The 27,983-nt window shown below is 43.5% G+C and overlaps 4 protein-coding genes across 5 annotated transcripts; 1 reads left to right on the top strand and 3 right to left on the bottom strand.

The window, feature by feature from the left end:
* Nucleotides 1-900: 900 nt before the first annotated feature.
* Nucleotides 901-3,625, bottom strand: LOC101758402 (protein YIPF6 homolog). The gene is made up of 3 exons (XM_004970650.3): nucleotides 2,952-3,625; nucleotides 1,541-1,615; nucleotides 901-1,452 (listed from the first exon to the last, which is right to left on the bottom strand). The coding sequence occupies exons 1-3, from the start codon at nucleotides 3,441-3,443 to the stop codon at nucleotides 1,192-1,194; spliced, it is 828 nt and encodes a 275-aa protein (XP_004970707.1). The 5' UTR covers nucleotides 3,444-3,625; the 3' UTR covers nucleotides 901-1,191.
* An 896-nt stretch (nucleotides 3,626-4,521) lies between these two features.
* Nucleotides 4,522-14,135, bottom strand: LOC101757990 (sterol 3-beta-glucosyltransferase UGT80B1). Its single transcript, XM_004970649.4, has 14 exons — nucleotides 13,608-14,135; nucleotides 12,724-12,857; nucleotides 11,983-12,225; nucleotides 10,926-11,037; nucleotides 10,392-10,562; nucleotides 9,168-9,231; nucleotides 8,680-8,737; nucleotides 8,368-8,542; nucleotides 7,428-7,558; nucleotides 6,790-6,892; nucleotides 6,556-6,632; nucleotides 5,890-5,937; nucleotides 5,251-5,400; nucleotides 4,522-5,088 (listed from the first exon to the last, which is right to left on the bottom strand). Exons 1-14 carry the CDS (start codon nucleotides 13,816-13,818, stop codon nucleotides 4,894-4,896), a joined length of 1,872 nt encoding a protein of 623 aa, XP_004970706.1. The 5' UTR covers nucleotides 13,819-14,135; the 3' UTR covers nucleotides 4,522-4,893.
* Nucleotides 14,136-17,638: 3,503 nt separating this feature from the next.
* On the top strand, nucleotides 17,639-20,520 carry LOC101757593 (G-box-binding factor 4-like). Its single transcript, XM_012846617.2, is given in 5 exon segments — nucleotides 17,639-18,358; nucleotides 18,361-18,638; nucleotides 18,732-18,803; nucleotides 19,342-19,371; nucleotides 20,237-20,520. Coding segments are annotated over 5 exon segments (657 nt in total). The 5' UTR covers nucleotides 17,639-18,162; the 3' UTR covers nucleotides 20,318-20,520.
* Nucleotides 20,521-20,857: 337 nt separating this feature from the next.
* LOC101757065 lies at nucleotides 20,858-25,716 on the bottom strand. Of its 2 annotated transcripts, XR_215303.4 has the most exons (14): nucleotides 25,470-25,716; nucleotides 25,267-25,332; nucleotides 24,851-24,916; nucleotides 24,688-24,763; nucleotides 24,092-24,169; nucleotides 23,680-23,777; nucleotides 23,422-23,495; nucleotides 23,039-23,129; nucleotides 22,810-22,967; nucleotides 22,553-22,595; nucleotides 22,187-22,252; nucleotides 21,725-21,802; nucleotides 21,357-21,528; nucleotides 20,858-21,239 (listed from the first exon to the last, which is right to left on the bottom strand). XR_215303.4 is itself a non-coding variant. In XM_004970648.4 (13 exons), exons 1-13 carry the CDS (start codon nucleotides 25,578-25,580, stop codon nucleotides 21,454-21,456), a joined length of 1,080 nt encoding a protein of 359 aa, XP_004970705.1. In that variant the 5' UTR covers nucleotides 25,581-25,716; the 3' UTR covers nucleotides 20,869-21,453. The 2 variants fall into 2 exon arrangements, 1 of the variants encoding a protein (XP_004970705.1); XM_004970648.4 differs by having other exon boundaries at nucleotides 20,869-21,528.
* Nucleotides 25,717-27,983: the final 2,267 nt, after the last annotated feature.

The following is a 27,983-nucleotide window of genomic DNA, read 5'->3' as shown; positions in this document are numbered from 1 at the left end:
AAAGAAGTCACCCCACACGCAGGGCTCAAAAGGCCGGCCAACGGCGGCAATGGCGGCCGGTGCAGCTGTTGTGTCGCCGGCGGTCTGCTGGTTAACTGAAGCCTTGCTCGCAGCCATGTATCAGCTGTATATGCCTAATACATGGACTTGGCTGCAATGCTTCACTACTTGTACGAAGCTACGGTGGCGTAGCAAGCTCTTTCTGCATTTGATCTCCATTTATAGGCTTGCTGCCAAGTTAACTTAGTCCTGAGCTAGGCAGCTACCAGCAATGCAAAAGCAAACGTTTCAATTTGTTTTATTCAGAGAAAGAGGAACCCATCTCTATGAACTTTTTCCAATTGCGGGTACTGATGTCTTATAAAGGATATATATAAGTAGCCAGCTGCCATGCACGTGAAACACGTGATTAAGACATAAATAGGGTACGCATTAGTGTTATGATTTTTTAATTTATACCCTCTCAAGAACTTGTTCCACAATTAATCAGGAACTAATGGGGAAGAAACCTGTTTCCGCTTCTGGATTGTGGAATCTTGATGCTCTATCTCTCAAGCTTGCGTGCTTGCAAACTCCGACGCTCAGTTGCCTCTTCCTCGCTCTCAACAAACGGCACAAGGACATGTATTTTATTGTTCATCAAAGATATCTGCTCTCATGATGGTAGCACTCTGCCAAAGAAACCGTCGTCCAGGCCCTAGGCGCCCTACCTAACGCCCCTCCTCTTCGTGTAGACACAGGCAAGAATCCTGCGTCAAGAACATGGCCAACGGCGGTGGGCAGGCAGCAACGCAACAGGAAGAACGGAAGTGTCCATGTGTGACTGTGCGAGGAGCTACGCCCAACGAACCGGAGGCGTCAGTTTAAACACAGAATGTAGCTTCAAAAGGTTACCCGATGAATCATGAAAGATTCGAATTTGATCATATATGGTAGTATAAGAAAGCTTGACAGCCAATTAAGTGGTCCAAAGTTCACGTGCTCTTTACAACAGATATAGATTTCGAGTAATTTTACAACCTTATGCCTCCTGCTCATGTAAAGACCAAAAAAATCCCCACGTGACAATTCGCAAAGACTCCATGAGGGCAGTAGCATTGTCTACTCAAACTCGTATACTCTGGCGATTCAATCATCGATGAGGAAAATCTGGACACTTCAGACGTTACTACAAGGCTCCATCCCCATCCATTAATCTATGGCAATTATGAGGAAACCAACTGAAATATACATGAGGAAGACGGGATATAGGGCCAGAGCCTTTCTCCTTGGGTTGACTGCAGCACTCATGAACGGATAGGCAGCCCAGGAGCTCCATGCCAATGTGATTGTCACCACGACGATCTTAAGTATGACATTGTCCTTCAGCATGCAGACTAGAGCACCGACATCCAGTGGAAACAGGCAATAGCCAAGAAGACTGAGGCTTTGGAAGAAGATGATGTGTCCACCCTGAACCCACATTCAAAAAAAATTACTGCAAATTTTTCACTGCAGATAGTCCGACTAGCACAGCAGTAGTCTAAAAGAGATGTCTTACCAGAAGCAGAACATTTAAAGTTAGAATTATAGCCCCAGCTGCCAGGACAGCAAATGCCACGGCAAATACTTCAGACTGCAAGGACAAAGAAAACAGCAACCAACATTTTTGAACAAAAGAAACTACATCCGTCAACTAATTATAGATTTGATAGGAGGCAACAGATAAACACAAACACACATTGCGTGTCTATTAGGACTTGTAAGGAAATCATACAAACGCTAATATGCCACTTCAGAGAAATAAAAACAACAAAATCTTTAAATATCAATAATTTGTTCAGCTTCTATCTGTAATGGCTCAACATATGTAGACATATTCTGATTGCATGTTTGTATCCATATGATGTGCCCATGTGTTATCAACTCAGCCTTTGGTTCCATGACTTATATTTGAACAGTGAACACGGGCACAAAGAAAGTAATGAGTAGTATTTCTGGCATATTTCCCCATTCAGGGTAAAACCTACTGACTTTGTTCAGAAAATAAATGGTAAATACCGACCTAAATATCTGTCCAGCTACATGCCAATGCATCAACATTTCTCGAGTATAGCAGTAAAGTACTCTTCTGAACATGGTCCAGGTGACCAGTGCAACAAGGGGGAAAACACTGCTAACATCATCAAAGTTCCAATTTTATACCTACTTAACAAAAAAAGAGTCACTTGTTGCACATGAAACATCTCTTTTCAAAATTTACTGTTGCTCTTCATTACTGACTGTAGTAGATTTATCGTTTCAAGGTACGTGTTCATTAGGTATGCAGACATAATTTGATTAAAACGCTGTGATGGAATTTCTCTTTTTCATTAGGTATGCAGACTCAAACAAATTTACTATCAGTAAGTATTCACCACTAAAGAGTACAGAGAAATCAATCATGCTGATGCAATGCCATCATCCATTTTAGAACTACCAAAACAATGCAGTCTCAAAACTCAAGTCCAAACAGAATAGTTGATATCTGATCAACACTTCAACAGTACAGACATACAACACTGATTTTTAGGACAAGAACCTAATTGAGTCAAAATGCAAGACTTTAAACAAAATGGGGAAACATGAGAACCCACATGGATAGAGCACATGATTCACACTCCATTGCTTTGAACCTTAGCAACAAAAGGCAAACTCAAGTTGATAGTTGTATGAGTGACTGTTCCATCCCATCGTATGACATTATACAAGGGCAACATTAACCTAGCAAACGGTAAACTCCAATGTCCACCTCTAAGCAAACTTCACGTGTGGCGTCTAGTTTAACAAGCTACCTTCTGATATATTTGAGGAATGCATAATGTATCGTGTAAACAGGTATAACATGAGCCCTATCAGATCACACTATCATCGCAACGACCAGATCCATATGAAGGAGAACACCAGATCTGGCTACGGGAGGAAGCGTGTACCTTCTTAACAGAGGCGGACCAGGAGAGGGTGAGGCCGAGGAAGACGATGAAGAAGAAGGGTCCCCACAGGTCCCAGTCCCTGAGCGCCTTGCCGGGGTCCTCGCGGTAGGGGTTTGGGAAGACGACGAGCTTGAGGTTGCTGACGATGCGGGCGAGATCTCGCTTGACGGTGTCCCACACGGGCTCGGTGAGTGTGTTGGGCGGGGCCCCGAAGCCGTCGGCGCCGATGGGGACGGAAACGGAGGCGGAGGCGGGCGGCACGGGGGAGACGGAGATCGGGATGGAGGCGGCGGGGAGTGGGGGCTTGGAAGGGACGGGCGCCGGAGCCGGGGAGGAGGAGACCGGGATGGAGGCCCGCGGCGGGGAGGGCGGCCGCGCGGGGAGGACCGTGGCCGAGGAGGGCGCGGCGTGGATTAGGCTCTCGATCTCGTCCATGTCGGACTGCGCCGACGAGGGGTGGAGCGGGATCGTGTCGCCGTGGTTGTGCGACATGGCGGCCGGCGTGGGGCGCGCGCCGGCGAGGCGAGGCGGATCTGAGGAGGCAGCGGTGGACTGGTGGATGGTGAGGGAGATCTTGCGGGAGGTTTGGGGGTTGGGACCTTGGCGTCCTGGTCCGCGGAGTTGCGGCCTTGCGGGTGCGTTGCCTGCCTGCTTCGGTGGGACTAGCGAGGGAGGGAGACGTAGGAGCTCACGTGAGTGGGTTCGGCTGCTTGGCAGTGAAGGCAGCGAGGGACCGTAGGATTGACGTGTCGGTGGTCGACGCTTTCGAGAAATTGACGGTCAGATCGTGCGTGATGGGTGTTAAATATCACGTTGGATGTTCGGATGCTAATTAGGAGAACTAAATATGAGTTAATTATAAAATTAATTGCAGAATCCTGTGCTAATTCGCGAGATGAATCTATTAAGCCTAATTAATCCGTCGTAAGCAAATGGTTACCGTAGCACCACATTGTCAAATTATGGACTAATTAGGCTTAATAGATTCGTCTCGCGAATTAGACTCCAGCTGTGCAATTAGTTTTGTAATTAACCTATGTGTAATACTCCTAATTAGCATCCAAATATCCGATGTGACAGGTGCTAAATTTTAATGGGGTGTATCCAAACACCCCCTAATAGCTTCGCATCGACATGATAGGATTCGGAGTATTAAATATAGATTAATTATAAAACTAATTATATAAATGAAGGCTAATTCACGTGACGAATCTGATAAATCTATTAAGCCTGATTAATTCATGATTAGCACATATTTACTGTAGCATCACACGGTCAAATCATAGTCTTTTTCAGAGCTTGAAAGTGTACTCCACAGGGGAAGTAAAAATATAGTTCCGTTCGTCACTAACGGTGGCAATGTTCTGCTCCAGCTCAAAGCGATTCAAAGTTTCAAACCGTAATAGCAACAAGCCCCGCTTCGTCGATCATGTGTTCGCCCGGGTGATCACGGATTAGGCATGGATCATTCTGTTACATTAGATATCTCCTAAATTCCTCGCGACAAGTGTTCATAGTTGATATAAGTACGTTTTTGCAATAGACATTGCACAAAAAAGAATGCAAAATATGAAATCACGGTATATATCCTATCGTTCTTCAAAAGAGCGTGATATATGATACAGACTGCAGACAAATGTAATTTTGCAGTTATGCTGGAATGGCACGTTGCAATACAAATTTCTCAGACCAACAACAAATTCTGAATGTAGTAATGAATACAACTCCAATTGCCGATTGCCGAGCCAGTTACAGTGGCAACGCTATAAACACCACAATCTTTGTTTATTGTTATTGCATCTACGATGGGATGATGGAAACAAGTAAAAGAAATCACCCCAGCATAAATCATCATTTATTGCACTCCTTTCCGACGATTGTGTGTTTTATTTTCAACCCATGAATGAACTAATCTTATAACTAGCTAAAATGCGAACCACAACTAAAAATTGAATGGAAAACAACACTTTTCCAGGGCTCGGGAAAACCATTGGAATAAGTCTACGTGTTCTTCCTCTACAGGTGTAGGAGCAAGTGGCAACTCCGAAGGCAGATGTCGGTGAAATGCGTCTACAGCAGCTGCCACACCATCCTCATTGCCTATTGCTATAGCCAGTTCCAGTGCCCGTGATTTTACCTTTAACAAAGGACAGCAAGCAGATTAATTAATACAAATCTGAGTGATCAGAGAACAATGTTTTGCGTCATAAATTTGATGGAATACTAATATATACAGAGAGAACGAGAATCTAAAAACACCTCGAAAGCTTAGATATATGAATGCATGAGATAGTAGTACCTCAGGATCAAGCATGAATCTTATTGCATTTGAAAGTGCCTCATCGGTGAGTGCTGCTATAGGTATAGGTGCAGGACCCACTCCTCGTGCATGAACTCTCTCAGCCCAGAAGAACTGGTCCCCAAAGAATGGCACCACCGTGGTAGGACACTGTTATAGGTGCAAAAGAGTTGTCAAGAACACTTGCAAAAGATAGACGGTAGTCATTAGTATAAATGTTACTCCCTCCGTTCCAAATTGTAGGTTGTTTTGACTTTTCTAGCTTCATAGATATTATTACGCACCTAGGCATACACTATATCTAGATGCATAATAATATCTATGAAACTAAAAAAACTAAAACGACCTACAATTTGGAACGGAGGGAGTAATTGGCAACCTCTTGTTCATTGCCCAATAATTGTTGTCCTTCTGTATTGAGGGAACTCTGCAGTGCATGAGCCTTTTGCTTTACAACCGATGCAGGTTATATAGTCAGGAGAACTTTTAATATGAAAAGTGATGCCTTCAAGTGCTCTATTTTTCTTTCATTTATTTTTGCGCTAAAATATAAGGATCTGACACTAAATCCCTTATTATGTTCACTTAACCGCTCAGTAGCACAGTGAATTTCATTCAGTAAAGACATTAGCAGCTTACCCCAGCTATCAGCCCTGCGGCTGTAGTACCTGCTCCACCATGATGCACCTAATAACCATGCATACAATCTGATTAGTAAATTGTATCCCTATAGGCCTATACAGAAAATTTATTGGATAAAACAAGTTTAAATGACTTGAAGCATAGTGTGAGGGCAAAAATATGTTTAGAGTGAAAACCTTGCAAGTAATGTTTGCTAGCATACTGTGGCCTTGGTGCCATACCAACAACATATACTGGCTATACTGCTATACCACCTAACATATATTACTCTCTCCATTTTTTATTTGATATTACTGTTTTTTGTTGTCTTCACGACATAAACTTGATAAGTACTTTCTATAGCTTCATATCAATATATAACATTAGAACTGAATTTTACAAAGTTATACAATACTCCCTCCGTTGCAAATTGTAGGTCATTTTAACTTTTCTAGATTCATAGATATTATTATGCACCTAGACATAGATGCATAATAATATCTATGAACCTCGAAAAGCTAAAAAGACCTACAGTTTGGAATGGAGGGAGCACATTGATAAATAATTTGCTATAAATGTACTAATATAACTGTTCTATTTTATATCGCTTCTTACAATTTGACCACTATTTTTTGTCACTTCATATGTGGCACCCTGATGGCATGTCTGAAATAGTAAACTCACCACTGCAGCACAGCGAGGAAATAACCAGTCGTGAGGGCAATCCTCCAAGATGAAGACATCAACTGGAACTTCTGAAGCTGCAGGTGGTGGTCGCATACATGAAATGACAAGTTAGGCTACTCATGCTATTCTACATACTTCAGGTAGCAATCCCAACATAACTTCATCATGATCTGGTGTATGCACTAAAGGATTGATTGGCGATACGATAAAATACTAAACCAGGTAACTTACAACTTCCAAGAGATCCCCAACCACGGCTAATGATTCCCCTTTGTCCTGTTTCTCTTAGTGCATCCAAAATGGTAGCAGTGACTTTCTTCTCATCATCAAGAGGCTTCAGAGACATAACATAAACCAAATTAGAAGGCCAAGTTAGCATAAAAAGATGATAATTGTGTCAACACAACAAAGGGACAGAAGCATTTTGTGGAACATATCGACCAATTGTAAGAGGATGATAATCAACCAATGGTACGCTCTTATAAATCTTACACTCTGAAATAGGTCTATCAGTGGTATGCTATTATCAGCCAGTCAGCTGCAGCAATGGGATACAACTTAAAGACACCTAGTAGTGGTTGACAAGATCTTTAATTTTTTTTGAAGTCTATACAGGCAAAGAATGTTATCATTATTACTCAAAAAAGGCCCGTACAACTATTATGAGTAAAAACTAAAAAGAGGGATGACCATCCATTGAGTTTGATTGAGAATGGCAAAACAAAATGAAAGGAATTACACTAGCAGGCAACATAGAAACAGAGATATTGACTTGCATAGCCGTAATGACCTACTTAATATATATGGTGACGTATATATATTGAAGTCAGAATAACTAAAATAAAGTTTTTCCCTCATAGTGTACATACCATGCTTCCAAAACCAATGTATATTGGCTTGGGCCCCTGTTCAAGCCACTGTGATAACTCCAGTGGCGGTTGATACTTTGTTCCAAGATTTAAGAAGCAATATCCCACAACATCTACTAGAGGGCCCCAGTCTAAAGAGGACAAAAAAAATGATATCATCGATAAGATCTTAACATGAACCTCATTTTATGCTAGCACAGGGAGACTTCAATGATCATGAAATTTATCCATTAATTCGCTGTCACCTACATATATCCCTTTAATAAAATTGGTAGGTGCAAAGAACTGTATAGTCCTGACAAGTGACAACTATAACTATAGCCCATGATTTCCCTTTTCTTCGTTTCATTCAAAAAAATTCCTATTTCTTTAACTTTTTAGAACACTATATCCAGCATGTATAAAACCCAAGTCTCTTTTGGACGTTGACTAGTCAATGGCCAAGATTTACAAGCAGGTGTACTCTCACACACACATCAAGATAAAAATCATCTCCCAGTGTTGTTTATGAGATAAAATCAATGGGGTGCATTACTGCATTATGTTCAGTGCTAGCTGTACCTTCTGCGATGATATCCTCATATCCATAATTCAAAAAGAATTAAGGATATCAAGGAAAATCATCCAACTGATACTCCCTCCGTCCTGTAATACAAGGCATCCAAGCGTTCAAAATTTGTCCTAAAAAACAAGGCATTGTAGACACATTTGAATGATTTCTATTTAATTCTTTCTATAATTAACAAGATAAGAGTGGCTGATTGGTGGATTATTACTAAAAAAAGTTCCTTGTTATCTGCAACTACCATTAACTCAGGGGTACATGCGTCTTTTGCTACTCCTGCTAATATGTCCTAAAATCTCTAGGATGCCTTGTATTTCAGGACGGAGGGAGTAAAGTAGGTTGCACCATGAAGTTAAATAAAGTAAATCAGGTTACCTTTTGGCTTTGGCATAAGTTGAGGGCTCCACATGTATCCAGTAGGTAAGTGAGATATAGATCCATGGTATGTGCTGAAGTAAGCAATAGGGGGCAAATTTAATTTCTTCCTGAAATCATTTATGAATCCCCTGGTGCCCCACCAGATTATTAAATCCAGAATAAGATATGATAGCTGAATGTGAAGTTTGAAAATGTCAGAGTTAATATTGTTTCTTGAAATAAAATAGAACAACTGCACCATCATATACAAAAGAGATTATTCACACATTTTGCATGTATACAATAGTGAAAAAGTTGAGGTGGTAATACCCTGTAGGTTGCACTCTGAGGCATTCGTGCCAATGGATGTGGAAATTCATCAGTTGGCCTGTCTACAAATGCTAGCAGTTAGGAAAACATGCAGAGACCGCCTGTCAATAAATGTTAGCGGTTGAAAAATACATATAACCCCACACAAGTATATCACATATACTTTATAAAAGTAGTATTTCTCTATTTTTTACAATGTACTCAGGAATCTATGTGACGTTTATTTTCCATACTGATTTGACCGTACTAACACCGACTAAAAAGAGGCAACCTGGCATGGATTAAGCAGTCATACTGATAGTCACAGAAATATTCTGAAGCAACACAAGGAAATAATCTTAGGTAAACAGGATCGACAATACAACTTTTGTTTGTGTCAACTTTATAAATCCATGGTTCTGAGGAAATTTGTTAGCAGTTCCCGAGTGATATAAAGTAATGTAGGAACCTTCATAGGGATTAAAACTCTGGCAGTAGGACAGACTTACGTCCATGGAAAAGTGAAAAATATATGCAGAGGTATTCCAAGTGCCTCAGCGATGTGCAGATGACCTGAAAGTCACATGATTTGTTAGCACAGATCAATATGCCTGTTGTCTTTTTGGCCACAGATTCATATGATTGTGGTGAAGATTTAAAAGTTGCTAAACTTTAGCAAAGCTGTTTGGATACTCTTGCTAAAAGGCATTTAATGAGCTGTAAAAGGACCTATCTACCCTTATTAAAGGTGCGCAGGAGGGGGAGACAAGCAATAAATGAGGGGTATAGGTTGTCCAGCCCACCTTTTAGCAAGTTTTAGCAACCAAAAACTTGCTAAAGTGCTAAACTTTAGCAACTCAACTTTAGCAAGTTTTAGCAAGAGTGTTTTGCAGTTTAGCAGCTCAAAGTTGCTAAACGATGCTAAAGTTTAGCAAGGTGGAAGAAAACAGGCCCTTAAAATGTTAGAAAGCACTAACAAGCTAACAACAGGAATATTAAACTTGGAGATTTTGTGGAATAGCCGAATAAGGCTGTCAACAAGTACCGACTGCGAATGAGATTGATTCTAGAGTAGTTTCAGGGGGTGACAACATCAGAAATGCTAAGCCAAAGGCTATGATATGCGGAGTCCTATATAGACTAGTTAATATAATTAAAGAAGGGTAATTATGCACTATGTTTACTCCTGAAATTAGAAATTCCATCATAATCAGAAGAAAGAAAAGTCTGAACCACAGGTACAGGAGAAAGAGAAGTCATATATAGGGATCTAGACTTTTATTGAAATGGAAGAACATGTCAAAGTAAAATAATTTATAAAATTTACAGTAGGCTACAGAAATAAAACACTGGTTTTATGGTCATATTTGCTTAAAGCCCAATTACTTTGCCTAACAGCCCATATGCACAGTACTTATCATCAAAATGTTTCACAAGCCCTGCCTTTACAAAATTCCACATGAGCTGACAAAATGGCCACATCCATGATGCCACACTGTCCGCTTTTGCACCTTCACCAGCACAGCCGTATTGTCAGCTCAGGTACTATTTACTAAAAGGTGGGGGTTTGAGGAACATTAGGACAAAAGAACCAAGGGTAGTTACAACAAAACCAGTGTATTTCGTTTTAAATTTATTAATGTATGTTGAAATTTGATGTAAAGTAACATCAAAATTTATTAAAGAATGTCGAAAGTTGGCACAAACTAGCAGATTATGATGTACAGACCCACCATAAGCAGGAGGATTTGCTATTATTGCCTGAGCTCTGAATGGTGTTCCAGTATCCAAATCTGGTTCTGTGCATGCAGGTAGAACTGAGAAGATGATTTCCTTAAGTTGCTTTCTTTGAGCGTAAATCTCTGTTGGCGCAGCCAGGCAAAACCCTTTGTTTTTTGTCATGTCTGCAGTTGAAAGTGCATCCCTTGATCAAAATAAGTATGAATGACACAAGCATTCTTATATTAATTTAAGTTGCTACAGAATTGTACGTCTTTTGTTCCTTAAAGAACAAGGTATGCAAATTAATGTTCCATTCATTTACAAAACATAATACAATTTTGCATAGGCTCTTTTCTTTAACAAGTTCATTTACACAGCTAACTAAGTGGAGAAAAATAACTGAATGTCACTCCACAATTGGTCATAGTTCTTATGGAGTAAGGCAGCTAGGTGATTTTAATTATCTCAGCAAATTAGACAACACAGAATGTTTTTTATCTGCATAGGCAACACAATTTTATGATATAAGAGCACTAGAACCATACACTGAGCCATAATCCGAGGATCACCACCCAATGGGTAAAAATCAATGCCAGCTGACTTCACAAAAGTACGGAAATTGACATGAGTTGCCAATCTAACATAATGACCAAATTCCTGCAAAAAAATCCATTTTTTCTTTTATGAAAGAGAACAGGACGTGCAACAATACTATAAGCCAGTATATTGTTTCTTGACAGTGAGTGGAATTAGAGGATGATATATCATTACTGTTTGATATTATTAAATAAGTAAAGTGCACCCAGGGGACCTTAATCTCTTTCTGAATTTTCACCTAGGTCCATAAACTCTCAAAGTGAGCATTTGGTTCCTTAAATTAACTTTTACGTAAGTGGTTCTTTCCAACTGAGAATCAAGATCCATAATTAGACCCCAAGTGAATTTAGACTGAACCACTTGAAAAGATGTTCACTTAAAAGTTTATGGACCTAGGTGAGAGTCTGGGAAAAGTTCAAGGACACTTGGTGCATTTTACTCTTATTATATTCTGAATGGAAACGCAAATACCATTTAGTTTGTGGACACCGGGGCGGGGGGGGGGGTGCGGGGGGGGGGGTTGAACTGAGCACCCTTGGTGCATTTTCCTCATATTAAATTTTGAATGAAACCCAAATGCTATTTAGTTTTGTGAACACTGGGGGGATTGAACTGAGCATCTACGTGGTGGAAGATGCCTAGATTAATCCCCACATGTCAGAATACCTATCAAATATACAACAGGGAGGACATGTTAAATCCAAGATAAACATCTAATGACCACTGCATCATCTAAACATTTTGAAGTATAGCAGACAAGCATATATTTTCTTGCACTTTCTCAACTATATGTAGACTTGCTCATAACTTAGAAGACTTTCAAACTTCAAAAGAAACCAGAGAATAATGATAACTTTACTCCAGATATACGTGACTGCACACTCAAAAATATTGAATTAAAATATGCATTTTGCAGAAGCCTCGTTAGACTACTGCACAATGCTTTTATGTATGGAGGACTTTGGGAGTTTGAGTCTTCTACCAGGTGCTTGTAGGTTCACCAACCTGAAGTCGTTTAGCTAATGCTATAAAAGGCTGAACGTCCCCTCGGGTTCCAACTACAAGTATGGCAATCTTCAGCTTGGGGACTGACTTGGTGATTCCAGGTGTAACTTCTTCAATACCACGTGGTACATAACCAAACGCATCAATCTCTGAGAGCTCTGAGGTAACAAGAGCACTGCGTGTCACATCTACCTCCACGGTACCATCATTCTGGAACTTAACCAGCTTCTCAAATATCTTTATCTGGAGCACCAGACAACAATGAATAGCTATAACACAAGTGACCATAAATCTGAATAAAAATCCCAGAAAAGAGAAACATGGATATTTCAAGATAACATTTGTATTTGGATGGAAACATTGTTTCCTGACTTTTCACAAATTCTTCTGAATTAAAACAAAACCCTAGTTCCAGTATAATCATAGTGACAACATAGTAAACATCAGCCGGTTTTATGCACGAACATTATGAGAACATTGCTGACAGATGCATAACACTAGAAGTCTAAAATTAGATACAGAGATGATTGCAATTTGGTATCAAGGCTGCTTGTGAGGACTAGTTTTCATACGGCCAAGTTTTAATATTAGAAGGACAGCAGGATCACTGCATTACTGGTATAAAGAAATTAATGGACAGTATCTCACGCACGTGAAGTTTTTGGGATGAATGTAAACCCCGTGCTATTTATTTAGTGTGAACAATAAAATAAACAAAAATGTGTGCATCGATATGCCTACCTTCTCATTTTCTGATAGCATATCCAGAGTGAGGTCACACTTTAGCAACCTATCAGAGTATGATCTTACAAAAGCGTACTCTTGCCCTTTATAGGTACCAGAACTTGCAGCTGTCGATTTACTATGCCCAAATGCTGTAGAAGATCAAATGCATAACCTTTCAGAGCAAATAAGGATATTTGGAACTCACTATTATAATTCTGCTAAGCTGTTCAATACAATTCATTTATTCCCTTAGATCAGATACCTATAATTTTTACAAATAGTGATTTTATTCTGGAAATATGGAACAATGGCTTTTACATTTGACTTGACATGATGCAATCCAAAGCTGATTGAAAAAGTACTGCAGCAGATGGCATAGTGTTCAGTAGCTTGCTTTTTCAAGATAAAGGAGCAACCTTCTAGCTGTGCTGAAGCAGCCATTGTAACTTTGATACAGATGTTTGGCAATTGGAAGGAAAGAACACAACTAGCATGAACAATATCTCAATTTGTGGCAGCCAACACGGACAACAACAGCCGTAAAATTATAAGGCCTAATGCAGCAACTCTCATCACAAATAAGTCTGCTAACCCATTCTTACACCTACAGTGCTGTAACCATTCACCACCTTTCCCTGACTTCCCCTTTCTCAACATGTCTAAATTGAAACCTGACTAAAGCTTAAACCATTCCAGCTGTATATCACGCATTATATCGCACAACTGAATAGCATGACACTGAACTTGGCGATATCACCGTCTCTCCTCACGAAACTGAACGCATCTAACATCTCATTTTTCACGTTTACGCATAGGCTACAATTGGAATCCTCAAAATTCACATGTACACCCCTGCATATTCAGAAACCAAACCAAACAATACCGAGACGAAAACGTACCTGGCTGACGCGACGACGCCGCCGAGACGAACAACCCATCGTCGTCGGCCGATCCGGAGAACCTGGCGTCCATGGAGCTCAGCACGAACTCCCCATTCCCCTCGGCGAAGGAGGACGACGCGCCCGCGCCCGCCGACTCCACGCCACCCTTCCGCCTCCGAACGCCGCCGCCCACTCCCGCCCCCTCCCACACCTCGCCGTTGCTCCCCATACCCCGCGATGGCGAGGTGGCAACAGGCCGCCGCGATATGAGAACCTACCAGCGCTCCCGGCCACGCATCGCCATTGCCCGCTCCGCCGCGAGAGCTCGAAACCCTTGAGCGCGCAGACTCCCCGGTGGGGAGGGAGACAGAGCGGGGTCGTGCCAGTACGAGGTGGCTGGCTCGCGGGGTAGCCTTGTGGCCGGGAAGGGGTCGGGGCGTGGCTGGGGCCGCGCGAGCCTGGAACTGGGAGGCAGCGGCGCCAGCGGACAGCGGTTGCGGGCCTGCAGCGGGAGGGGAGACCGACGGGGAGAATGAGAAACGGGGGTGCCGTTCCACGGGGGAAGATATGGGGTTCAGTGATTCTGGGCTGGGAGCTATCGTTGCCGTAGGTTTGTTCAACGGACGGTGGATCGAGGGGTTGGGTGTATGGACAGGGACTATGGGGTCAACGACTGGAGACTGGTGATGTGGCCTGAGACGTTGCATCTCCGATGGGATCGAATGGCTGAGGGCCCACTGGTCTGTGAAGGGAAGTGTATGGAGCTTGTACGCAAGAAACGCAGCGATGATTACTGGGAGAAGATGAGCCCTGCGTGCCACGTTGTGTTCTGACCACGTGACATGTCGACCATTCAGTGACACATGTGGTTTTTGGGTAATTTTCTTTTATTTCTTAATGCTTTTCAAGCCGGCTGAATTAAAAAGAACTCAGGGTCATAACCATTCTTTGTACTTCCGCTGACCAAGTATAAGTCTATTCAGATTAATCCTAAGTTGATTCTTTTAAATTTAACGGGCAATATCTGTAAACTCACAAATACAAAAACCATTTCGGCCTAACTTTAATGAAAGCTCGGTAATGTTTTGCTGGGTTTACCGGCTCATAAGTTCCAGACAAAAGGTTGCGACTTTCTGGTTGATAAGCATTACTTAATTAAAAATAAGAGGCAAAATTCACTCTACTTACCCCCTCTTAAAGACCTCCAAAACCAATCATTGATAGCGTTAATAAGAAGATCTAGCCTATTGCAGACAAGGGAAAATGGATAGTTTCTAAACCACAAGTTCTAGCCTGTTACAAGATGTATAAGGAGAAACACTACTCCAAACACAAAAAGAAACTAAGGTATTGGGTACATCTACTCTTTCGTTTCAGTTTCCATTATCCTACCATACCATAGAATAGACGACCGAAGCTTTAGTTCTTCATCTTTATGTCCACCCTTGGTGACATAAAAGAGATCATAGGACTAGTTATCATTGTATTTCTTACACCCCGTTTGGATGTAGATATTGGAGGTCAGAATTCGGAATTAGAATTAGGTGCCCTCAATTCTACCGTTTGGATGGTCTAGATATTGGTATTGGAAACTTAGCTTCAATGCCAAGCGGTATTCAGCGCTGCAAACACAGAGTCCCGCGATTCCGCCCCCTGCCCCTCCGTGTTCTTTAGAATTGTCATCCCCCGCATCTCTCCGTCTCTCTCGCACCTCCCCTTCCTTCGCGCGAGCCGCGCCGCCCATCCGTCAGTGTGCCGCCTTCCTCCCCTGCACCGCTCATCTTCCGTTTCCCTCCCCCACGACCCTCGTCCGTCGCCCATAGCCGTGCCGCCCATCTGCCAGCGTGCCGTGCTGCTCCACCCCTGCGCCACTCCCCTAGCCACCGCTTCTTTGGCTCCTCCACACAACCTGGTCGACGCGCCGAAGCTGGAGGAGGCGGAGGCAGGGGTAGGGGCGCCACGGGTGACAGGAGGAGGGCACAGGCTCCGAAGACATTGGCGAGGAAGAAGAGGGCGTGGGCCTCGAAGACGTTGGCGAAGGTGGGATAGTGTGCTTCCGTGCCACCGCTGTGCCGGCAAAGGAGGATGAGAGGCAACGGTTGTCCCGGTGGAGAGAAGAAGGTGGGTCAATGCCAAATTTTTACTATATGCACATCCAAACATGATTTGGTATTTAGTACCTCGTTGAATTCCGTCTGTCGACATCCAAATAATAGCTTTGGTATTGTGCTCATTTCCAAAACCAGCCTGATTTGGTATTGAACCCAATTCAATACCAAGCTCTCCAATATCAACATCCAAACGGAGCCTTAAAGGCATTCAATTCTTAAAACTAAGTCCGTAGTTTACCATTGATTTTTCATATTTCCACCGCTCAGTGGTTTACCATCCCGTTGTATGTTAAGAGTCCTGTACAAGGAAGATGTGAATTTTCATGAGTTATCCAGTGACCAATTCATCGTTTCAGGCTCCTCTACTATTGAAACATTAGCAACATTAGCCATCCCCTCTAATTGTTCCTTCCATTATGTGATTCAGATGGTTCAAGTATTGCCTAAAAGATAGATCTACCTCACCCTCTTTCAACAGTTTCCATAAGAGAGATATAAAACATATATATATATATGTGTGTGTGTGTGTGTGTGTGTGTGTGTAGTAATTTAATGCACATTAGATTTAAAAAAGTTGGGCCACAAAATTTTGTTACTTGAGATACATGTGAATAATTAATATTTTCTTACTAGGCTACTAACACTAATTGGACATTAAGATGAGCTATCAAGCTATTAAGCCCCAAATGCATCACTTCCCTTTTTTTCCCAATTCCTCAAAGCGCGTGCGGTTGGTGGTATAGCAATATTAAGGCTCAACTGTCAAAGGTTGATTTATCAAACTTATAAGAATAACATTTGTATATAGCTTGAAAACTTCCGTCTCACACTCCAATTTGTATCACTAGCACAATGGGCTCCTTACTCGTTTTGAAACCAAACAATTACATCCATAGATTCTTGTTTTTCTTCCTCAAATTTTATATTACATTCATAGATTCTTGTTTTTATTCCTCAAATTTTATGCACATAGAAATGACACAAAAAGCATCTTGGAATTGTACTAACCAACGCTAAAGACTTGTTTGGATAAACTTATTCCCTCCCGATATATGTGGATTATTGAAGTAGGGGAAAAATCTAGTTTTCATCTCAATCCCTTCTAACGCGTGGTACTATATGAGACCTAAAATATCCCAACACGAGAAGGGGTGAAATCAAAATTTACTCTCAAAAACTTCATTGCTGTTGTTCGAGGGAAAGAAGCTCCTTGTTATAGACTTGTAATATCACACTTAAGAGTCGTCTTTCGTTTGGATTATGGAGTTTCGGAGATGTGTCGCCCTCCATCGGAGAACAAATTTCGTACTAGTACTTGCGACGCACCCGACTACCCGAGTTGCGTGCATGTTGACCAGTTGACCTCCCTCGCTGTGCTTCCAAAGGTTTCGCTTCATTCTTTCGCAGAGTGGCAGGACGAGTAGAGCACCACAATTCTCTCAGCTCATTGGGACATTGCCGGAGAGATCTCATTGGCGCCGTTGCTGTCGCCGGCCCTTGCCTTCCCTTTGTCGCACCTCGTTCGAGGAGGATACTACCGGATAGCAACTGCCGCTGCAAGCAGACGAGCGATGAAAAGGTGGCCTGTGTCTGGCCGCCAAGTAAACCCCCCGCGCCCACAGGGAAAAAAGGCTCAAAAGCGCCCCGCCGCGTGGAGATGCTTCTAGCGGCCGTCCAGGTGTGGACTTGGCATGACATGACAACTCACCCGTATTAATTCGTCCGCTGCGAGGCCGGGATCTCCTGCGTCCTGCGCCGGCGAGCCACGGCGCACCAGCACCAGACCTGAGACCTCCGTGCCCCGCTACGCTACAAGCGCAAGCCACAAACGTGGCCGGGAGACAGGAGCCCCGCAGGGGATCCCTCGTCTTATCTCCTTGCTATTTCCTCTGACACGGCACCTATCCTCTGCCTATAAACAATCCGGCGGGCCGGTCTGCCGGCCGGCGCGACCGAATCGGCCGCCGAAGCGACGGTGCACCAAGCCATGCGCGCTCGCCCATGCCGTATGCCTGCCGTGCCGAGCCCCTATGGTTACCGCACCAGCGAGTGGGAGTGACCACGGCTATAAACTCCCGCAGTCCCACGCGTCCCGTCGCGCACGCAAGCCACACGCTGGTCGGGCTTCCGTGATCAGGCCACCAAACCTCTGACTTCCCCTTGGGGCCAAGCCGGGAGCGCACGGCACGACACACCCCACGTTTCGAGCGCCTCCCTCCCTCGCCTCCCACCTCGCTCGCATTCCGAGTTCCAGCCAGCCAACCAACCAAGCACCGGGTCCGTCTCCCTCCCTCCCCCTCCCGAAGCCTCTCTCTCTCCCTCTACGAGAGCAGAGCTGCAGAGAGAGGCAGGAAGAGAGAAAAAAAAATAGCCCGACGGAAACGACAAGGGGGCGGCGAGGGCGGGGACGGGGAGGCGGGGGCCCTGGGCGCGGGCGCGGGGGCGGCAGCGGCGCCAGGCGCATGGCGTCGTCGAGGGTGATGCCGTCGTCCTCGCCGTCGCACACGGCGTCCGATCTCGCGCGCTTCGCGCAGGCCGCCAGCAGGCCCGGCGGCGGCGGGGGCAGCGGGCTGGGCTCCATGAACGTCGAGGAGCTCCTCTGCGGAATCTACGGCGACATGCCCACCCCGCCGCCGACCGCGTCGGGAGCCAACCGCCCGATGCCGGCGGCCCGGAGATGACGCTCGAGGACTTCCTGGCGAGGGAAGGCGCGGTCAAGGAGGACGAGGCTAGGATTTCGGGCCCCTCGGCGCCGGCCGAGGGGCAGGTGGTCATGGGGTTCCTGGGCGGAGCGGAGGGCGTGGGCGTGGCTGGCGGCGGAGGCGGGAGGGGAAGGAAGCGGCAGTTGATGGATCCAGTGGATCGCGCTGCGATGCAGCGACAGAAACGGATGATCAAAAACCGCGAGTCTGCTGCCAGGTCACGGGAGAGGAAGCAGGTGGGTGCACAAGTGTCGCATTTCAGCAGAATTAATCTTTGTGTTTTGCGAATTTCAGTGGAAAAATTGACGTCTTCTCACTTGTTGCTGAAGGCTTATATCGCTGAGCTAGAATCTCTAGTCACACAGCTCGAGGAGGAGAATGCCGAGCTGTTGAGAGGACAGGTAATACTCAGCTCTGACACCTTGTGCGGGGTTGAGTGTCGGTTTGGGTATGGGAATTCGTATTGCAAGGATTTTTTTAGTACCCACAACTAGATGAGTTCAAACATAGTGCCATTGGTGCGATACTTGGCATTGGACTCTGGCCAAAATGCATCATAGTGACACTTAATTCTCAGAAGGACCTCTAAATGATAGTAGTACCAAAAGGAGCTCGGAGTACAAAATCTTACAAAAACTATGTAAACTGCATCTTAGTCCCAATGCATGTAGTATTATAGTTACTGAGCTCTATTTAACCACAATGTAACTGGGTTGAAATTTGAAAACCTCTTTCCATTATGCTTATCTTATGTTTTCCCCTTAATTTAGTTCATTTCCTTGCTACGCATAACCTGAAAGCTACATGAAACCATTCTTTCCAGACACCAGTGCTTGAATGCTCATTTGTATGCAAACATCTTATTCTTACCTTCTAAGTGCCATTATTATTCCGTTCCATTGTTCCCGATGATAACCTTCTGCTATTAATGTATTTCAGGAGGAGCGGCATCAGAAGCGACTTAAAGAGGTATCTTTAAGATGTTGCTTTTTTAATTTAATTTATCCCAATAAAATGCATATGGAGCGCATATATCTTGTTTTAGTTTATATGGCTTGTTAAATTCAAAAATTATTATTTTTTTGTTGGCTAACGTTTGAAACTGTCACTTCTGAAAACATGAAGCAGCTTTTTCATCTCAGTTTATCACTCATGTTCCTGAATATTGGAAGAATTTGCCTTGTTTCAGAACATACGTTAAGGACCATAACAGTTGTCAAATATTGTTCATGCTCGAAATAAGCATCTTTCTATGATTTCTCAAATCTGGAAAGTTTGGTATCCTTTACCGATTTGACACTCCAATGAGCTAACGTGCCTAAGGCTCCTTGGTAGCCGGCCAAAGTGGTTTGGCAATAGATAACATGTGATGTTGATAGCTTGCAATTGCGTTAGAGCAACACATGACAAGTGTGAGATTGTCCTTTTCATCTTTCACTTTCTCTTGGGGCCATTTGCCTCTCAAGATGGTGAAACTGCATACACCTGTGTTTTTAAAAAGGCTGGAGCCTGCAGTCCTGACTCTTGAAAGTACTTCTCCCCGATTTGGCCATTTGTCAAAGTTGAAGCTGAGTATGACTAAATATCGTGTAGTTTTGTCACTATCAATGGGAGTTGGGACGGCGATGGGTTGTCAACATGGTTTGTGCAAATGGTCGAATATGAAAGAAGCAAAGTGTATTGTTTCACCTCTATTTAGGGTTGTGGGGTATAATTACCCAATTGGTTTAATGCTTATATTGGACTTTTGGACCCACTGACCTGAGCAATATTCATTTGCTTTTTTGGGGTGCCGTTTCATGTGTTCTCTAAATAACTATTTTGGTTTATGCAGCTTTTGGAACGAGTGACGCCAGTCATTGTGAGGAAAAAGCTGTCACGAGATCTTAGAAGAACGAACTCAATGCAGTGGTAGTCATGAGGCAATCTCAGTTGCCATCCACCCTACAGTTATAACATAGCATTTGATCCTGTATGTTAATTTTCTATTTTATCTGCAGCAACTTAGTTGTAGTAACTTAGCAAATAGCATGGGCAGTTAGCCGACACAAAGCTTATATGAAATCATATCATGTAGGAGAGTGTTCATGAGCAAGAAAGCCTGTTATTTCTATTTCATCCATGGTCTGTTCTGCCTGATCCATTTCCGTACTTGTCAGTGGCCGGTAGGTAAGGAAGAAAATAGTACTCCAAAAGGCAGGGGCCACTTTAAAGTAAATTGAAATAAACCAAAATGCTGCGATTATCTGATCCTTAATTTAGTGTATTAGCCCACTATGATTCAACTGTGGTCGTACAAACAGCAATTAGAACATATGTTTTGGGGGTCTGTTGTGATCACATTGGACAAGCCTAGCCGGTTATAACCTACAAGTTTTTATTGAAGAGCAAATTTAGCATACAGTTCTTGCAAACGTCGTTGATAATAAATAATGAATTATGAAGACACTCGACGTGACTGCATGCTTGTGTGATTAAGTTGACTGCTGATAATCCATGAACAAAAGATAAATGCTAAGTAGAATAAAGATACTGTACAACACAATACCGTCTCGGGCGACTAAATTCAATTGAATTTGCTGCACCCTATCTGACGCAAGACAACCATGGTTTAAAAGACCCCTAATGATCGATAAGCAAGCATAACAGCTCCTTTTGGAAACGTTCATGAATGATTGTGACTCAAGAAATCAGATCATGTTCATACCAGACAGTCAGGTGCAGTATGTTTGGAACCTGCCAGGCAGCGATCTCGAACCCGCCCCACGAAATTGTGCGCTTGGGGGCGCTGCCTGTGCCAGGAAGCTTTCCCGGGATCCCAAGCAAACAAGCTCGTACTGTATTGCAGAAATGAGGAAAAAAACGCAGCTGAAGTTAATGCCCTGATGGCTTTTCCGGAGCTCCAGGACGTCAGATGAATGATTGTGACTCAAGAAATCAGACCACGTTCGTACCAGACTACTGTCTTGCAGAAACGAAAAAACACAGAAGTTAGTTATGCCCTGATGGCTTTTCCGGAGTCCAGGACCTCAGATGAAGGCATTTCGTCTCCTATAGCTGCATAGCATCAACAATGAAGATACTTCCAGACTCGCACCACCCTGCTACCACACCAGTATTGGCACACTGATGTAGTTCGAAAGCAACATGACCGTCAGAAAATATCATTCCCTCAAGGATAGAATGACCTGAGTGTGCATTTATATGCAAACAGGTGTGCATTTTACATGTGCACAGGTGCTGAGAAGGCTATATTCTCTGTGTATTAATTTATTTATGGTGTTCTGGGGCTTTGAAGCTAAGGCCTGGGAGATGAGGGTACCTTTGAAAAACCCAACCAATTGGAATCGCCTCGAAATGAGAATGCTCGTTCGCTTTCTTTCCAACGTCCACAGGTAATCTGCAGTGAGTTTGTGTGTCAAAAAGTCTATATTATCCATTGATAAACTAAAGTATAGCATAAAGAATTTGCATAGAATGAATTTAACTAACATTTTCCAAGCTACAGGTGTACAACCTCCAACATTCTTGGATCTCATGCTATTCGTTTATATGTTACATCAGTACGTCATGCGCAGAAGGATTTGATGAAAGCATCGATGATACAGCAATACGAAATGAGAAATCAACATAAAAGGAACTACAGATCATCATAGACTTTCTTGCTACACAATTAGGCATCCTGCCTACCTTCAACCTACATGGTATGGGAAGTAATGGACTGCTAACTAATAGTTCAAGCTGTATGAGATCAAGGTCCATAGGAAACAAGTCAGACGCATACCTCATAGTCAACACCTTGGACATAAATGAAAGACTGGTCAACTGATGAGAATGAAAGGCCTGTAATCTGCACAGGAGAGCAAATAAACTAGATGAAACTTCTCCATATGATTCTTACTGTCTAGTAACATTTCCCATTTTCATAACTCTCCACTTGGCCTGGACCCTGGAGGTCCTGGGTTTGAACCAGCCTCTTTGCAGAATTACAAAGAAAATTTGCAAGGGAAAGGCTGTCTAGGAATTCCCTTCGCCAAATCCCCACCTTGTGTGGGAGCTTTCAGCACTGGCTACGCCCTTTATGATTTTTCCAGTAATATATCCAACATCTCAGCTACAGGAAGTATGATCAGAAGGAACATAATCAAACCTCATATTTGGAGCAGCCCACCCATCTTGACAAAGCAGACCACCTACATACAGAATGGAAACAGAATAAATCAATCAAACTAGATTGATTCAGCCAATAGGCGAAAATCTCTATTACAGTTGCTCTGTCCATACTCCGTATTGTGTACAATAAGAAAAATGGATGAAAGGTTCTGGGAGCACCAGTACAGACAGAGTGTATTTTTTATGCAGTTGCTCGTCGAATCCTTAAAAACCAAAAGGCACATTCAAACCAACCTGCGAGGATCATAGATGGTGACAGCACGATCAGTTCCACCAATAGCAATGGGCCCTGAAGGTGAACTACAGACAGAGTATATAGTATCTCCAATGGATCCAGAAATGCGCTGTACGCAGCCCCCATTGTTGTTCATTCTTAAGTCCCATATGCTCAGCTGCAACAAATTACCATGAGAAAAGACTAAAAAGCGGAACACATTTAAAAGATGTTGAGCATGAGTCTAACCTGAGAACCTTCGGCAATTGCCAACAGAGAACTACTTTCATTCACTTGTGGCGAGCAATGAACAAAGCTAAATGAAGATGGATACCATAACCTGCAGTTTCAGTTTTATCCACCAAGTCATGAAAATAACATGCTACAGTCGTGGGCTATAATGGATGCTGATAGAGGATTCTGTAACTTAATGTGCTGAATCTGAAGCAGCCTACTTCAAAATGTAAAGATCATACATCCAAAGATCAAATATAAGAGTTGATAAGTGGGTTAGGATTTCTTTATCTGAAGCATGCCATTTACTGACTGGAGGAATCTGCCTTTTGTTAGCAACATATTCAGTTGGACAACATAAATTATCACAGCCAAAATTCTGTCACGTGGAAACTTACGTGCGTAAACTGCGAACATGAATGTCCTGATCATAGATGTCAATGCTCTTGCACAGCTGACGAGCAACAGCTACCTGAAAGGAACATTAATTAGAATGGATTTTCCATACTCTGTGCAGCAACATCCCCATGCTAAATTATAAAAATCAATAGGAAAGTAAGGCAAAATGTTTCAACAAGACCACAAGGCAAGATTTTTTTTAGGGGAACAAAAGGCAAACTTGAAGTCTACAGTTAATTAAAAAAATGCAAATATACCGTGGATTGCTGCATTGGGCTAAAGCATATCCCAGCCCAACTGCCTTCCCCAACACCACAATCACGAGGTGGTACTGCGTAGGAGGTCCTGTCGATGTCTGAGCAAGTTTAGTAATGACATGTTGCACTTCCTTCAAAATTGAAACTAATACAAACTTGTTTGATAAGGATTAATGCGTATTACAATTGAGAAGCATCTTTGTGATAGCATTGCTTGGTTTGAGTTCCAAATAATAGGCAAAAGCATATAGTGAAACTACATTTGTCGAAGCTGAAATGTTTTAATTTAGATTACATGGAATAGATCACCACATAGAAAGCTATCTTATAGAAAAAGAGGAAGCAAAATCACTAGGTTCATTTCAAAAACTTTCATATTTGTTCACATCATTTTGAAGATAGTGAAAGTTACCATCAGCTGCAATGTTCAAACGAGATACAATAAGGTGACCATACGAGTCAACTGTTCCCAGGATCAAGCAGCTGTCACCTGAAAAGCCAGGAAGACATAAAAACCTTGAAAACAGCCATGAAGATCTAAAAATCTGAATTATATTGATCTGAAATTTTTAACTAAGGCAGGAGGTGCTTGTTGAAAATTCGAAGTCAGATGTAGTTCTAATTGCATTCCCTCCAGCTAAAATATAAGCTCTTTTTCTCGAACACGCATGAGAGCTGCACATCATTTCATTAAGAAGGAAAAAACGATACAAGGGAGAGGGCATAAATACCATCTCCCTGGCGCACTTCAAAACATACACACTAAAATATATTGTATGGTCATGCTACTCATGCACGCTCTCTAATATCAATAACCTTTAGTTTCATCCAGTGAAGCTGGCTACTAACTAAAAAACAGGAAGATAAGATATCAAAAGTTCAACATAGGTTTTGGAGGCTTTTTAGACTCATATCAATATATTATATTTTATACCTAATGCCAAATGAGTAGTGCAACTACAAGATAAGATCCACCGCCATGTTATCATTAAATGATGAGTACTGCACCTTCGCCCTCTGCGAGAGCTACACTCTGAATCTCAGAACGATGTGGGCATCGATCCACAACTGACGAGCTTATGACCTTTCATAGAGAATTGATTTTTCAATAAGCATAACTGAAAGATAAGAGGGGAGAAACAACAGTACGGGAGAAGGAAGGGAACTATACCTGAGCATTGTCAGGAATCAAAAGGCTCTCCTTTCCTTTTGATACCATTGCACCGTCCATGCTTATCTTTCGGCTCCAAGAGAAGAGAGGAAAAAACAAGTTCAGAAACCCATCGTGTCAAAATTTATGAAATGGGCTACATCCTCTTGTTCCCTCACTAATATGCAACGCACTCCAACAAGCAAATAGAAAATCACACAAATTTCAGGAACTCAAATTCCAAAGTTAAATGCATTGAGCTTCAATCCTAACAGCTAGCACCACAGCAACCATTCTAAGGGGTCATGAGATTACAGAAACCACCTCCGAACACTCTAATCGGCGACTGTTCAATCGTCTCCCCATTAGCCAGCATAATTTGCAACACAGCTCAGTTCTACGAAACAAAAAGGAGCAACAGAAGTGGGGATGTGAACCTCGATCTTGTAGACGCGGCATCCGGAGGCGAGGTAAGCGGAGCAGGAGGATCCGGCGCCATTGACCTGAGAAGCGGGGAAACCGGAGGGAAGAGACAAATCAAAAGAGCTTCCTGCAGCTTTGGGGGTTTAGGGTTTAGGAGGCGCCCGTGCTTGCGAAGCAAAGCAGGGGCGGCCGCTCGCGTGCGTGCGTGCGTACGTACGTGGACGGCGAGGCGGGTGGGCTGGAGGCTGCCGGGCGTCGGGTCGGAGAGCAGGGCCGGCGGGACGGACGCCTTCCGCAGGCTCCGCGGCGCCAGCATCGTCGGCCGCATATGGCCTCTCCCCTCTTCCGAAGCGAAATCCGCGGGGTTTTTTTTTTTTTTTTGCGCGTTTCTTGTTTGCTCTGCGGCTCTCTGCCCCTTTTGTCCCCAGTCCCCACGGCCACCAGGGTGGAGACGACGCGCGCACAGCAGCAGAGCAGCTGGCGACTGGCGGCGAGAATGACGCCGGGACCGGGGAGCGCGTGTGCAGTGCAGGCGGCAGCCCGGCAGCAGATGGCTTGGCCCGGTTCGGTAAAAACAGCCAGCGCTTGCTACCGCCCACAATTTGCGTCGGCAAGCGCTCCATCGGGCTAAAGAAATCGTGCCCCGGAAGCAAAATCTGGACATTTGAGTGTGATTCACAGCATCTTAGGTGCTGTTTGGATACGAGATGCTAAACTTTAACAGTGTCATATCGGATGTTCGGATGCTAATTAGGAGAACTAAACATGAGCTAATTATAAAACTAATTGCAGAATCCTGTGCTAATTCGCGAGACGAATCTATTAAGCCTAATTAATCCATCATTAGCAAATGGTTACTGTAGCACCACATTATCAAATCATGGACTAATTAGGCTTAATAGATTCGTCTCGCGAATTACACTCCATTTGTGCAATTAGTTTTATAATTATTCTATATTTAATACTCCTAATTAGCATCCAAACATCCGATGTGACGGATGTTAAACTTTAACACCATGAAACCAAACATACCCTTAAAAATCATGCGGCCTAGTTCCACACACTTCCACTCCTCCTTAATTGTTGAGAGGCACTCTCCCCGCTCGATCGAACTGACGAACTCCAAGCTGTGGTTGTGGCATGTCATCATCCTTTCTATTTTAGCCACCACTTTTGCAGGTTCTTACAGGAGAGAGAGAGGGGTACAAACGTACAAGAAGGCAAGAAGCCCACGGCAAGGCATGACCCACATTCTGGCCATTTCTGATGCGGCCCAGTAACCTACTCCGGAGATATCCAGCCCGATTGAATGAGAGCAAGGTCAATAGTTGAGACAAGCACTTGCCTATTAGCCGGTATGCATCGTTTACAGAGACTAAGGGCCTGTTTGGTTATGGATGCTTATTTATAAGTTGCTTCTTTACTTATTTGTAGTTGCTTATTTATAAGTCTAGGTGTTTGGTTTGGGTTGCTTATCTGATTGCATATGACATATTTGCCCCTGCCATCCTATTTTTCACTACCCCCAACCATTACCGATCACCGCCCAGCTAACCCGTTGGAAAATCATCACAGAATCGCAAGCGCAGCTCACAAGACAGACGACCTCGCTTCTTCTCTTCTCCCTGCCGGCAGCCTCTCCTATTCTTCTTGCTTCGACTGTTCCTGCGACTCCAGACTGCCGCGGCCATGGGGAACCACAAGAAGCTGCTGCAGTTCCTGCGCCCGGACCCGGCGGTCGCGGGCGGCGGGCAGCGGCGGGGCGCAAGCGGCGAGCAGGTGCAGCAGCGGCGGCCGGCGCGGAGGCGAGCGGCGAGCGGGCGGCGGCAGCGAGCGGAACCGGTGGTGGCCTGAGTGGTGACAGGATAGAGGAGAGAGAAATGGGAGAGAGGAGAGAGAATGAGGGTAGAAGGTGTAAAGTGCTCCATAAGCAACCATAAGCAACTCAAAACTTGCTTATTTGCTTATGCATAAGCAACTTATAAGCAACTCTATAAGCAAGAGTGTTTGGGTTATAAGCAACTTATTTGCTTATTTATAAGTTGCTTATAAATAAGCAATGCTAACCAAACATGCCCTAAAGGTGTTTGGATACGAGATGTTAAATTTTAGCAGGGTTACATAGGATGTTTGAATGCTAATTAGGAGGATTAAATATGAGCTAATTATAAAATTAATTGCACAGAGGGAGTCTAATTCGTGAGACGAATCTATTAAGACTAGTTAATCCATCATTAGTAAATGGTTACTGTAGCATCACATTGTCAAATCATGGACTAATTATGTTTAATAGATTCATCTCGTGAATTAGACTCCATATGTGCAATTAGTTTTGTAATTAGACTATATTTAATACTCTTAATTAGTATCAAACATCCGATGTGACGTGTGCTAAAATTTAGCTAGGTGTATCCACGCACCTTGAGCTTGGACCTTCACGTGCAATATTTTACTGATCTAGCCTCTGCTATCAGAGGTTGTTTAGACGCGAGACCATACATGGTGGGCTCCAGGACGTAGGATGGAGTCTTGGAGTGCGCGTCCAGCCCGTCGACGGACACAGCGACAAGCTTGCAATTCTTTCTCCACCTCGTTCATGAAGCTGACATGGCGGTCGATTCGACTGTTATTGTACCTGCTCTAAATCAACTGTCGATACGGTTGACTAGCAGATGCGCGCTATCCCCACGACCCAGGGCAGCTCTGCTGCTGCACGCCAGTACCATGCTAT

This window comes from Setaria italica, chromosome V (assembly GCF_000263155.2).
Source record: "Setaria italica strain Yugu1 chromosome V, Setaria_italica_v2.0, whole genome shotgun sequence".
Classification (NCBI taxonomy): domain Eukaryota; kingdom Viridiplantae; phylum Streptophyta; class Magnoliopsida; order Poales; family Poaceae; genus Setaria; species Setaria italica.
Note: the sequence above shows the minus strand (reverse complement) of the source record. Positions and strands in the feature narration are given on the sequence as shown.